The sequence below is a fragment of the Nilaparvata lugens genome, chromosome X (assembly GCF_014356525.2).
Source record: "Nilaparvata lugens isolate BPH chromosome X, ASM1435652v1, whole genome shotgun sequence".
Taxonomy (NCBI): Eukaryota; Metazoa; Arthropoda; class Insecta; order Hemiptera; family Delphacidae; genus Nilaparvata; species Nilaparvata lugens.
The window spans coordinates 64,213,019-64,226,925 of NC_052518.1; the positions used below are offsets into that span (position 1 = coordinate 64,213,019).

Here is a 13,907-nt window from a genome sequence, read left to right on the forward strand (position 1 = left end):
CTCAAGATCTTATCATATATTGGAGTTTATAAAAACTCTACTACGTTTGCCAAGCTGCTTGTGCAACAGTCAAAAGTATGCCGATCAGATTGTTTTCCATGCAAATTTTTATCCAAACATTCTTAATTAAAACAGTTGCTGCAATTCAACGGTTGAATGCACTAAAAATTCAATACCAATATAGATCAAATGATGACAACGCGTGATGTAAATTATCATTCAGAGAAATAAACAAGTGAAAAATAACATTATTCAGTTTTTAGGTTGGAAAGTTGTGAAAAGTTGAATTTATCCAAAATCAAAAGTGAAATCCTACATTAGTATGTCTAATTTTATTACAAATTTTGTTATAAATCGCTTGCAAAAGTTCTACTCTATTTTTGAATTATATAACTTGAATCATATATAGGAAATCTGAAAATAGAAGAAAATTTCTTGACTTGAATAGCAATAGGCCTAAGAAGTTGATCTCATTGGTGAACGCAATAAAATCGGTATTATGACTGTTCATTCTTGTCTATCGAGGAACATTAAACACACTTTAATTTATTGATAACGTGATATGAGGCTGAATTAAAACTTGTACTGAACTAATACAAAACTTATGGCATTTGATAATAGTATAGTAAACATATTTGTTTGAACGTGTTCTAGCAAAATTTTATCAGATCTTATCATCAATATGACATCAGAAGATATCTATTTCATCTGAACCATAATTCCATGTCATAGATGTCTCAGCATTTGTTAGTGGAAGGATCAATTGAAAATAATTAGTGTGGAAAAATGATGTTTCCAAGTGCCGAAGTTCTACTTTGCCTAATTGTTTTGTTAACTGGATATCAATCGGTAAGTTTTCATCTTTTCTCATTTTAATTTTTATTTTCCCCCATTCTGGAGTTGTTTTATATTGACCTGATATTTTTTAATACTGCATTTTAAAATTAAGATAAAATTGAAAAATAGTTTAGTAATAGTAAACTAGATCATATGAAAGCTATTCAATTACATCAGTTCAACAAAATAGCCTTTCACAATAAAACATATTTTTTCAACATTAATAATAATTTATAATCGACATCAGAATTGATAATGATAACAGGAAGAACAAGAGAATAATTAATCAAAATATGAAGTAAATAATCCAAGTTGGACCAAGAGAGTTTGGTTATTGTGCTAACGTTGGTTGAATTCGAACACCGTAAAAATAATTCATTGCATTGCCGTCAGATACTTTGATTGAACGTTGTAACTTTAGGTTCACCGCGATCAAATGCGACTCAAGTAATTAAGTAGGTCTAATTAATAATACTAAGAGTTTTGACACGAAAATAAAAAAATAAAAGCTGGAAAATACATTGGGATTTGGAAAAGACACTCCACAAAGAGGAAACTAGATATATTTATTTATCTCAACTATAAATATTAATAATATAATACAATAGAAATAGTAGTGATCTGAAAAATATTAAAATATAGATGAAGGCTTTGAGCGACTGTGAACTGACCAGTGAATCTGATGAATCTCAACTCATCTCTATCATTGTTAGTTTAATCACCCACACACAAGCCTAGTGCTCATGTGGGCATCAGCATCAATTTCAGCAAAAAAATCCTGATTCAGAAATGGAGCTCATTGAAAACATAGTACATTATGTCAGTATTGTTTGTTTTGATATATTGTTTCAGCTTGGAATCACGTTACTATGAATAACAATAATAGAAAATTAAAAAAAAAATGCTATTCAGTTGAATTGATGTGCTCATAGTTGGTGTCCTTGGAGGGCTTCACCCATCGCTCCTTCCAAATTTGAAAACAGTGCCTGCTTGCGAAAAGAGTGCTAACTCACTGGCAGTCTAAATGCAGAAAGCAGTGATCTTGGGTTTACTCCGTCTGCTCAGGGCAACCAATTTGTGGATCAAGGACATGGCATGATTGGTCAACTCACCGATGTGAAATCGCTTGTCAAACCTCCCTGGGATACGGAACCAAAGTTGGGATGGTCATGCAACATAGATTCAATTATGATAGATATTAGTTATATGTTTCACATGCTCCTATCGTGGGTATCAAAGATATATTATTGCCAAGGAGGAAATATAATTCTCAGGTGGAGAAGGAACGTGTTCAAAAGTATGTTATCTACAAACTTAATCATTTTTTCAGGTTGATTCAGAAATTACAAGATCAATCATCCTCTCTAACCCAACTTTGTGTAAGGTATGTATTGAAAATTCAATGAACATTACATGAATATAAGTTAAAAAAGATAGTTAGTCAGCAAGGCATTATGAACAAGTTTGTGAAAGATATGATAACTGGATTCATAACACTCATTCCCTATCATTCCCAATCATGTGTCATTTCAGATGATATACGTTGATAATTTATTCGAAATATATGTTGAACACAATACAATAAAACTCTGGTGTGGCACACTCACATTACTTCCTTTCTCTTACAGTACTGCAATAATATTCTTTGAATATTTTCAATTCAGCACAAAACTCTTTTCCTCATAAATAAAAAAACTCATAATTATTAAATAGTGCGTCTTGTAATGCGGGTTGCCTGTCTGCGATCTAATCCATGCATCAGAAGGAGTTTACTAAGTTCCTTTTTCAAGGATGAGGTAAAGCCCCTGTTAGTCACCTAGAGAGGAGACTCATGCCAGTTGATAGAGCTGATAAATTTCAATTCAGGGTATGCATTTGAAAAAATCGTTGGACTCGTTTTCGAGAAAACCGGGAAAACTCAGTTTCTTACTCATTATCCGCCATTATCATTCAATTTCTTTGGGTCAGATGCTCATGGTAAGAGTTCAAAATTCCAAGTGAATCTGTTAATGGGAATGGAGTTATCGTTTATACAGAAACATACACTTACACGCTGACTAGCTCCCAAAACCCACTTTTTGGACTCAGGGCCTTGAGCACAGTACAGTAGGCCTACAACTTTGTTAATTCATAATGTAAAAATAACAGAACATGAATAGAAATCCAAAGCTAATGAATAATATTTTATGGCATCAAAAGTAATCATTCACTGGTAACTGAAGGAAATCTGTAAGCGATTGAAGTGAGATCTTTGGGAGAAGACTCTCCAGGTTTTGTTTGAATTTTATTGTAAGCATCTTTCTGGCTGAGTAGGCAGTGAATCAAAAAGTTTTAAGGACACATGACTAGCCCTGGAAAGACAACACGAAATAAGCAACGCTTAAAGACAACATGGGGTTACGTATAACCCCAACTTTAAAATATCAAAAAAATTACTACTAGATCAATTTTCACACTGCTTTTCATAATCAACCTTTCAAGTTTCATCTTTTGTGGGGAGCCATTTTCTGTATCCTTTCACATGTTAAAGTATGTACCTTTTTCTTTAGAACTATAAATATATTATAATTCTGATTGCATTACAAGAAAGAGCATCATTTTCTGTGTAAGTGGAAATGATAACCTGTCACTAATTTTTAGTTTGTGAGAAGCACTCAAACAAAACATTACAAAAATATATATATAATAAATAAAAAAAATTTAAGATAATTTGTCATTTTTAGAATTCCCAATTGAACAGAATAACATTTGGAACAAAGCAAAAAAACAATCAACAAGATATCTTAAATGGATTCTGAGAGAAAGGTACATAGAGTTGGAAAAATATGATTTTGAGAAAATCGTTAAAAACAGAAAAGTTAGTAATCACACACTTTTAGTATTGTCCTGGGGCCTAAGACAGGGTGTTTTCGTCTTCTTCTCCAAATTGGTCTTCCAGTCTCCTTTTCAACACATGTCTTTGTTGTCTGATCTCTATTTTCAGTTCTTTTAGTGCTTTTTCGTCCCTGATTGATATGCTTTTTATCCAACATCCTCATCACACTTATCCTCATCATACAATTTATCCCAACCCTGACACCAATTTTCCAAAATATCATCCACTTTCAGTTCTTCAACTCCCCGAAACATCCCTAATCACATCTTCATAGAACAACTTCAATGAATGTCATTGATGAATTAGAAACAGAATACAGAATAGATGTTATTGAATACCATAATCAAAAACACTGGATTTACAATATCCTGTTTACTCAACAGTGACTTGAATGATTAAAGTTCAGCATTTCAGGTAAATGTAATGTCTATATAATATAATTTGATCACGTTTCAAATAATGCAGTATAACCTTAATTATACGTTTGATGCGGCTACTGGGCCCTTGGTCAGAAAAGCAGAAAGGCCAAATTGACACGTTTACTAATGTATTTACAAGAAAAAAACAAGCTGAAACCATATTTTTACACTAATTGTGTATAATATATAATTCAGACTCAAAATTGAGGATTTTTGGAACTGGAATAAATGTAATAGTATACATGAAAATTTCATAGAATGGTCAGGTTAGAAGTCTGTCCTGAGGGCTGATCGCTAGCCTAACCCTCGATCAGTCCTGGGCCTATTAATTTATTTATTTATTTACATTAATAGAAAAATTAAAACATAAGCTTACAGCTTTGATCACATAGACAAATTAATCAATAAAACAAATTAATAGGCACCGTATAAGTATAAGCAGAGTTTTGCTGCATAACTTTTGTGTTTTCGGATAGGAGAATATTGAACTGTTAGTCACGGGTGAAGTATAACTTTTGTGAGGCTCATTGATGGCTCAAAATACATATATTATCCAGACAAGTGATATGGCCATTTCAACACTTGCTGATGACTTCTTTTAGATGAAGTATTATTATAATTGAATCTCAAATAACTTTATAATATTAATTCTATTGTCATTTAGACTAAATTTGAAATGATTCTGTTGTGGAATGGTTGCAATATTTATTATCAGCATTAAAAATACTGAAGATTTGCACAAACAAACATTTTATTTGGTATAGGACTTGTTCACCGTCTATCACTGACTTTTCACATTCTATGGTAACTGTATGAAAAATTTAATGTGCAGTACGTGCGCGAAGTTTCTTTGCTGCACTCAAGAAACCATCATTGCGCACTAGTTGCACAAATAACTATTCCAATTGTCAAACGTACTCGAAAGAGCGTATTTTGGCCTCCCAGGAGTTTCAAAGTCAAGGATAGCGGCTGAATGGTGTCCCACCATATGCTATTAATAGCTGGGATCAACAAAAACAAAATACAGAACGATTGAAAAATTCATAAACTGCAAGACACATGATTATTAGTTAAAATGACAATCTCGCCTCGAATAATCCAAGCAGTGTTTCATTACAGCCTTTCTAGATGCAATCAGCTGCTTGCGTTTGAAATAATTCAGTCAAATAATCTTGTGAATTGCCAGCCTCAGCATACAATTTGGTACACAATGCATACCATGCAGCCGCTCTCCTAACTTTAAAATTCCTTGGAGACCAAAATACGATCTTCCGACTGCTTTTGACAATTGGAAAAAAAATTTCATTTATTTGTGAGAAACTTTCTCGCTTTCACCACCAACTTATCTTTTGAAACAAAGAAGGTTCTAGCATGTCGAAAATTTCATGTTTTCTGCTGGATGGAAGTGTCTTGACATTGACGAACATAATCATTAATTAAAAAATAACTATAAGTCGGATAAAAATGATCCAGACACCAATAGAAAGGAAACGTTCTCCCCGTTAATTTGATATAAAAATATTACACACTAGCAGGTAACCCGTGCTTCGCAAGGGTCTATTTTGAAACTTGACAAACTGAAAACTTGACGTAATGAAATCTAGAAGAATTGAAAATAGGCCTATAAGAATCCTCGGTTGATTAAGAATTTATATGCAGCATTTCAAGTAAATCAGTGCAGTAGTTCAGACGTGATGATGTGTCAAACATAATTTCCCTATCCTTTACACGTGTATACGTGTTTAAGCCAGTTCTTTCCTTTATCATAGTATAGAAGATGATAGATAGATGGATGATGATATATCCATCTATCTATCATTCTCTATACTATAATAAAGGAAATGAATGAGAATAAATTTTGAAAGGTTTGAGATATCGATGTTTGGTTTTCACCATACCTTTTCTCTGGAAATCCTGTATCGGAATCATGTATCATATGACCACCTTTCAATTAAAAAAAAGAAGTTGGATTCGAAATGGCGGTTCCAAAATGGCAGAAAAAATTTGGGTGCGACGGAAAAACTGTTTTTATCATTCGAAAAGGATCCCCAATCATACCTATCTGCTAATTTCCCTTTTAAGATAAATGTCCTGCTGCTTCCATACAACAACTGGAAGCATGACAAACAATTGAAAACTTGAACTGAAAACTCTATGTAATCAAATCTTTAAGAATTTAAAAAAGGTCTATAACCATCCTCGGTTAAGCAAGAATCTATATGCAAAATTTCATGTTAATCAGTCAGTAGTTCAGACGTGATGATGCGTCAAACATAATTTTCTTATACTTTACACCTGTATACGTGTGTAATCCAGTTCTTTCCTTTATTATATAATAGTATAGAAGATGATAGATGGATGGATGATCATTGTTATTCTACTAAAAGTTAGAATAAGTTGAGTAGTTTCCCTTTCAGAGCGAGTTTTGTCAACCCACAAAACTCATTTTACATTTGAAGATATAACGAAAAGGTGCATATGATCTTATTTTTTTGCTCAGCAAAAATACCCCTCATTCCAATATTAAAATTTTTGACTGACTATACAGTGAGTCAGTCATTCTATCAGGGCTCGAATAATTTTGGAATTTTAATTAAATAAAAATGGAAGAGAATAATTTCTTTATGTAAATATCAACACCTTTATTCAAAGACATATAAGCTGCATGCATTTTCATATTGTCAATACAGCATTGATGAAACTGTAGATATTAATGTGGCACTTTGTCTCAAAAAACTGTTCTAGCTGAAAGTTAATAGTCCATGCCACGTGTAGGCCTATACATTGCATCAGGAAAACAAAGTTTCAAAACTATGTTTTTTCTAAAAATATGTTTTTGAGATAATTTCTTTGATGCAGCTGTTTCACATTCACCATATTATTATACAGAGATTTTGAAAATGGAAATATTTATTTATTTTTAAAACAATACTATTATTATATTTATAATAAAAATATTATCAATACTATTAAAAATATTTATCAATTATCAAAAAAATATTATTGAGGTTAAGTGGTATCAGATAGAAAGCAATAATAGAAACAGATGTTCCTTTTTAATTTCGACCATATGATTTGGTGATTTTTTATTTTTTTATGAAATCGTATGTACCATTAATGAAATTTGAACATTAATCTGAAAAATCTAGACGGAAAATTGAAATTTGGGCTTCCAGGTGCACGAGATTGATATTTTTAGAATCTAGTAAGTAATTTTTTGGAGGTTAGGATTTTCATGCATTAGTATTTGCTCAGATTTTTTTGAGGTTATGATTTTCTTGCATTAGTATTTGCTCAGTATGCTTTGACATTTCATCATGAATAGACTTACTAACGAGCAACGCTTGCAAATCATTGAATTTTATTACCAAAATCAGTGTTCGGTTCGAAATGTGTTTCGCGCTTTACGCCCGATTTATGGTCTACATAATCGACCAAGTGAGCAAACAATTAATGCGATTGTGACCAAGTTTCGCACTCAGTTTACTTTATTGGACATTAAACCAACCACACGAATGCGTACAGTGCGTACAGAAGAGAATATTGCGTCTGTTTCTTAGAGTGTTGCTGAAGACCGTGAAATGTCTATTCGTCGCCGTTCGCAGCAATTGGGTTTGTGTTATTCGACCACATGGAAGATTTTACGCAAAGATCTTGGTGTAAAACCGTATAAAATACAGCTCCTGCAAGAACTGAAGCCGAACGATCTGCCACAACGTCGAATTTTCAGTGAATGGGCCCTAGAAAAGTTGGCAGAAAATCCGCTTTTTTATCGACAAATTTTGTTCAGCGATGAGGCTCATTTCTGGTTGAATGGCTACGTAAATAAGCAAAATTGCCGCATTTGGAGTGAAGAGCAACCAGAAGTCGTTCAAGAACTGCCCATGCATCCCGAAAAATGCACTGTTTGGTGTGGTTTGTACGCTGGTGGAATCATTGGACCGTATTTTTTCAAAGATGCTGTTGGGCGCAACGTTACAGTGAATGGCGATCGCTATCGTTCGATGCTAACAAACTTTTTGTTGCCAAAAATGGAAGAACTGAACTTGGTTGACATGTGGTTTCAACAAGATGGCGCTACATGCCACACAGCTCGCGATTCTATGGCCATTTTGAGGGAAAACTTCGGAGAACAATTCATCTCAAGAAATGGACCGGTAAGTTGGCCACCAAGATCATGCGATTTGACGCCTTTAGACTATTTTTTGTGGGGCTACGTCAAGTCTAAAGTCTACAGAAATAAGCCAGTGACTATTCCAGCTTTGGAAGACAACATTTCCGAAGAAATTCGGGCTATTCCGGCCGAAATGCTCGAAAAAGTTGCCCAAAATTGGACTTTCCGAATGGACCACCTAAGACGCAGCCGCGGTCAACATTTAAATGAAATTATCTTCAAAAAGTAAATGTCATGTACCAATCTAACGTTTCAAATAAAGAACCGATGAGATTTTGCAAATTTTATGCGTTTTATTGTTTAAAAAAGTTCTCAAGCTCTTAAAAAATCACCCGTTATGTGCAAAATTTGGAGATCTAAATCATTCCCGTTTTTCCGGTATGCAATCCACAAGTTGGCATGTTTTGATGCGAACAAACGAACAAACACAACCCTACTCTCTCTTATTATATAGATTACGACGCCCCATGATTCTGGAAGAAGTAATATTCAAAAGAAAAACAAATCTTCGCGATGTTTCCAATTTTTCATTAAAGTTAAATTTCCTTTTAATCCTTCAACCCTGTAGATTTTTTAGTACTACTAGGAAATCGGGGATGATATTCTACATCCAATTCTGAAGTTGAATTGGAAATTTGAGAGAGTTGCTATTTTACACAATTTGGCAACCCTGTGATTTCTTCGGATGGAGGGCCAAGTCTCAACTTATTTCACACAAACTATAGGTGGGACCTTCCCGTAGGGACTCCCCACCAAAAAATATGAGCAATATGAATTTACTCTTCTCTCTCATTTTTCTTCGTGCATCCTCAGTTTTTACACGTTTTCCTTTCTTTCTGTGCTCACCCTTCACCTGCCAGTTACATTAGAAACTAAAGTTTTATACCAGGAAAAGTCCTTCTTTTTCCAGCCCATCACACCATTTATAAAACTGTTTTTTATTGAGCTCGTTTTTGCATTGTACCTGTTTTTGGATTTGCTTCGAAGTATGTAACTATCGAAACTTACTATGTACGAACTATGGAAAATTGTTTTTGAAGAAAATGTTTAATAAATTGTTTTCTATGAGTTTTTGTATATTGTAATTGAATTGGTTGAATGTCTTTTGTCTTGCAGACCTGTGAAAAGCAGGCGTTGGTCGACTTTGTACCGTTTACAATTGAGTCTTGCCCGTGTCCCGCGACAGAAACCGAGGCGGACACAGTATCAGTCACCCTGGCACTCAACAAGAGCAACAAGGACAAATGTAGCGTGTGTCAGGCCAGAGAGGAGGAGAGGCTGAGCTACGGCGCGTGTCGACCACCCATACAAATCGCGTCTACAGTCGATGCTCGCATTCAGGAAGGAGGTCTGCATGCTCTCAACAATAAAGTGGTACGCCTTGACGGCTCCACGTTCACACCGTCTTATCAACAGACCGGTTTCTTTGCGGAGAGGGCTGTTTGTCCTCACCTGCGTCAGTGCACAGCCAACGACATCGATCAACAAACAGACTGTCAATGATCTACTAATCAACATATTATATTTTGAACTAATAGCTATCTATTGCATAACCAATGTTTGAAATGTTAACAGATTAACTGCAACATGTTGAATTTGTTCTAGAGGGCATAAGACTTATATATTGGGATTGCAATTGAGCCAACCCAGGTGACATTTTAAAAAATAAAAGATAAAGATGAAGATTATTGTTTTATAGAATAAATTTAATGGTTTTTTTGAAAAATGCATTTGAATGTATGATTCATCTTAGCAATTTCAGCCGTTTTTCATGCATGGAATTCAATCACTTGTTGGTGAACAGCTTTTTAAAGAAAAAAAAACAATTGTTCTCCATTGTGAGTTAGTAGCCAAGCTAGGTGTAATGTCTGGATTATAATAATGATTATTAGAACAACAATAATTATTGTGCAGGATAGATCAAAATTATGGAATCATCTTAATATTCCTTTCACAATAATAATTGCGTTCCATTGCGGATCCTATTCGAAATAAAAAACTACTTTTCTGTCGCTTATTTTAGTTCGCCATCCTGAAACCGCAATTTTGAATCCAACTTCATTTTTTTAATGGTAAGGTGCTCATGTGATACATGATTTCGATACAGAATTACAAGAGAAAATGAACCGAAAAAACGCACATCGATATCTCAATTCGTTTCAAAGTTATTGAGGTTCAAAAATACTAAATTTAAAATCGTACAAAAATGAAATGCTGAGTACATTGGAAATCAGACAGATGATTTTTTTTTAATTGTTGAATATGTGAGTAGATGTTACTAAAAGTGTTCATCAACACCAAAAAGATTGAAAATAGAATAAATGATCTAATTTTTAGATTTTCCACGTAGGCCTACTGATGTATATTATTTATGTATGATTCATATGTATCTTCAGATGTTAATAACTTTGTTGGTACACGGATGTGCTGTTATCAAAATTCATTTTTTCATGAAATTCTGTATCGAAATCATGTATCACATGACCACCTTCTCATTCAAAAAAGTTAAGTTGAATTCAAAATGACGGATCCAAGATGGCGGACAAAATTTTGAAGCGACAGAAAAGTAGTTTTAAAAAAAAGCTTTAAAATGACGGATCCAAGATGGCGGTTAAAATTTTGAAGCGACAGAAAAGTAGTTTTTAAAATTCGAGTAGGATTCCAAATGAAACCTACCGGTACTGTCAAATTATCCATGTATATTCAATTCAATTCAGTTTATTTCCAAAAACATAATACACGAATAAGAAATACAATATACAACATATTTTGGAATCCCCCTACTAGACTATCCATCTGTGTGTAGGGGGGGAGTTCCACTTTATACATAATAAGCTTAATCTGCTCATAGAAGTAAATAATAGAGAATACACTTATATTATGGATGTATTATTAATATTCTGATTATAAAATAGATAATATATGTGCTGATGTATATTTAAGAATGAGTATGTAGGAATAAGTATACTTAATACCTTGATTGATAAAAGAATAAATAAAGAAGAAATAACAATATTTTTTTGAAGACCGCAGTGGCAGGGATTCCAGAAATTCTCAGAAGAGAGAATGAAAAAAAAGCATAAACCAGAAAGGCAAAACAGTCAAATCGGTTATATCAATGATAAAATAAATACCAATCAATTGTCTGGAAACCTTGAAGTCGTGTTGGTCACCAAGCATAACGAGATTGGAGTAGTTCTTCTGAAGCTTCCCAACCAATCTGGTACAGCCACCTGTCCACCCTCTTCCTAAACACTATCAAACTAAATGCCTCTGCTTCCCTAATCACCCCTGGCACATTTCTGTACAAGACATGGGCCAGGTATGAAGGATTTGTCAATTCAGAGCCGTGAGTCAGCTGAGGTATCTCAAAGCTGTAATTGGATCTGTGGCGAGTTGAGTAGCTATGGTTAACTGTTTCTCCCAGAAGTTCAGTTTTGTATTTTCTTATGTGGATCAACAAGGATTTAATAAAAAGTTGTCTAACATTCAGTACGGGAAATTCGATAAACAATTGTCTTGTTGGGTATCTAAAGTCTCTCTTTAAAATTGTTTTTATAATTGATCTTTGGGTGACTGCGAGAGGCTCAATGACTGAGGAGGAAGCCCCTCCCCAAGCTAGAATTCCATATAGTATTATAGATTGGACATAGGCAAAGTAAACTACTTTGCACTGATCCACACTCAGAACATTACTAAGCTCTGAAAATGCGTGAAGCAGCTTTCTGAGCCTATTCTTAGCACACTGGACATGTTGTACCCAACTCATCTTGGAATCCAAGACAACGCCCAGGTATTTGTAATGATCAACGCGCTCAATCATACTACAATTACATCCAGCAGACCTGGGATTATTACAAGAATGCATCGTTAGTATTAGAGAGCCTGGATCAGCTTGATTTCTTGTAACTATTGGCATAAACTTCGTTTTTTCCACATTTACTGTAAGGCTATTGTGATCAAACCAGTTCTTTATTTTTGACAAATCAATTGAAGCACTCATGTAGGCCTCCTCCCAAGTGCTCCCAGTAGACACTAGTGCTGTGTCATCAGCAAACAGATACAACTCACCTTCAACTACTAATTTTGACAGATTGTTGATATAGATTAGGAATAGCAGTGGCCCAAGGGTGCTTCCCTGGACTACCCCATACTCAACATTCTCTTTATCACTATTTTCACCATTTATGCAAACTGATTGCTGTCGATTGTGAAAGTAACTCTTAAACCATCGGAGAGAGATATTTTTTATCCCCAATGATTCAAGTTTTTTTATTAAAATTCTCCTGTCAACTGTATCAAAGGCTTTTGCCAAGTCCAAAAAGGTTATCAGTACTTTTCTTCTTGATTTAATACTACTTGAGATAGCCCTAGACATATTGAAAAGAGTATCAGATGTATTTTTGGACTTTTGAAAACCATACTGTGAGTTGGAGATGAGATTGTACTCGTTTAAATACTTAGTCAGTTGTATTTTTATACACTTTTCGATTATTTTAGATAATGTTGCCAACAAAGAAATAGGTCTGTAATTGGAGAATATGCCTTTGGGGCCTGATTTATAAATAGGTATTACTCTGGCTGTTTTGAGAGCGCAAGGAAAGTGTCCAACCAGAATGCTTAAATTGACTATATGTAGGATAGGATGTATTAATATGTCAATATTGTTTTTAATCACTCTAGTAGGGATTCCATCACAACCTGGAGCTGATCGCCCTTTCAAACTCTTCACTACCTCCTCCAATTCCTGCCTTGAGACCGGTTGCAGTTGAAATTCAGAGTCCGCAGCATGTTCATCATCTCTCACTACTGGTTCATCCTGGGTTATTATAGAATTTGCTAGGTTTGTCCCAACTTTGGCAAAATATTGATTAAATTGGTTGGCAATTTCTTTAGTTTTTTGAGAGTCGATGACTTCACCAGGGCGGGAGAATGCACTTACGGGGAATGATTTACTATTATCTATACGACCTGAGATTTCGTTTATAACCGACCAAAATTTTCTAGGGTTACCAGTCGCTTCTTCAACTTTGTTTTTGTAATAGTTATACTTGGCTCGCTTGATTGCTGAATGTAGCATATTTCTATATTGAGTAAACTCATTTCTAAGGAGATAGTTAAATGGTTGTCTATTGAGTTTTTTTCTGAGTTTATCACGATGTCGAATAGAATTTACTAGCCCAGCAGTTATCCATGGTTTGAGTTGAGTATTTCTAGATGAAACTTTTACTTCATGTGATTTTTCGGCAATTATGTTTTGTACCGATTCAATGAGAATATCTGTTGCATTGTCAACGTTGTTTTGTTCAATGACTCTATTCCAATTGTGACTAGAAAGTGTGTTCCTCACCTTTTTCCAGTCTGTTTTAATAATGACTCTATCTGTATTAGGCGGCTTATGAGTTTTTGTCGATAATATATTCAAGCAAATAGCATAGTGATCGGTAACCGAGGACTGCAGAATAACAGAAGATGCATTGAAGAAACGCGGAAGCTTGACAAAAAAGTGGTCAATACAGGTTCCGCTGGCCGGCCGTGTAACCTTGTCAATACAGGGCACAAATCCTGCGTCACTCAAAATATCGATATAATGCTCCTCAAC

The 13,907-nt window shown here is 34.4% G+C and overlaps 1 protein-coding gene across 1 annotated transcript; it reads left to right on the forward strand.

Moving 5' to 3' along the window:
- The first annotated feature begins 627 nt into the window (after window positions 1–627).
- On the forward strand, window positions 628–10,031 carry LOC111047811. Its single transcript, XM_022333662.2, has 3 exons — window positions 628–849; window positions 2,168–2,221; window positions 9,422–10,031. The coding sequence occupies exons 1-3, from the start codon at window positions 787–789 to the stop codon at window positions 9,806–9,808; spliced, it is 504 nt and encodes a 167-aa protein (XP_022189354.1). The 5' UTR covers window positions 628–786; the 3' UTR covers window positions 9,809–10,031.
- Window positions 10,032–13,907: the final 3,876 nt, after the last annotated feature.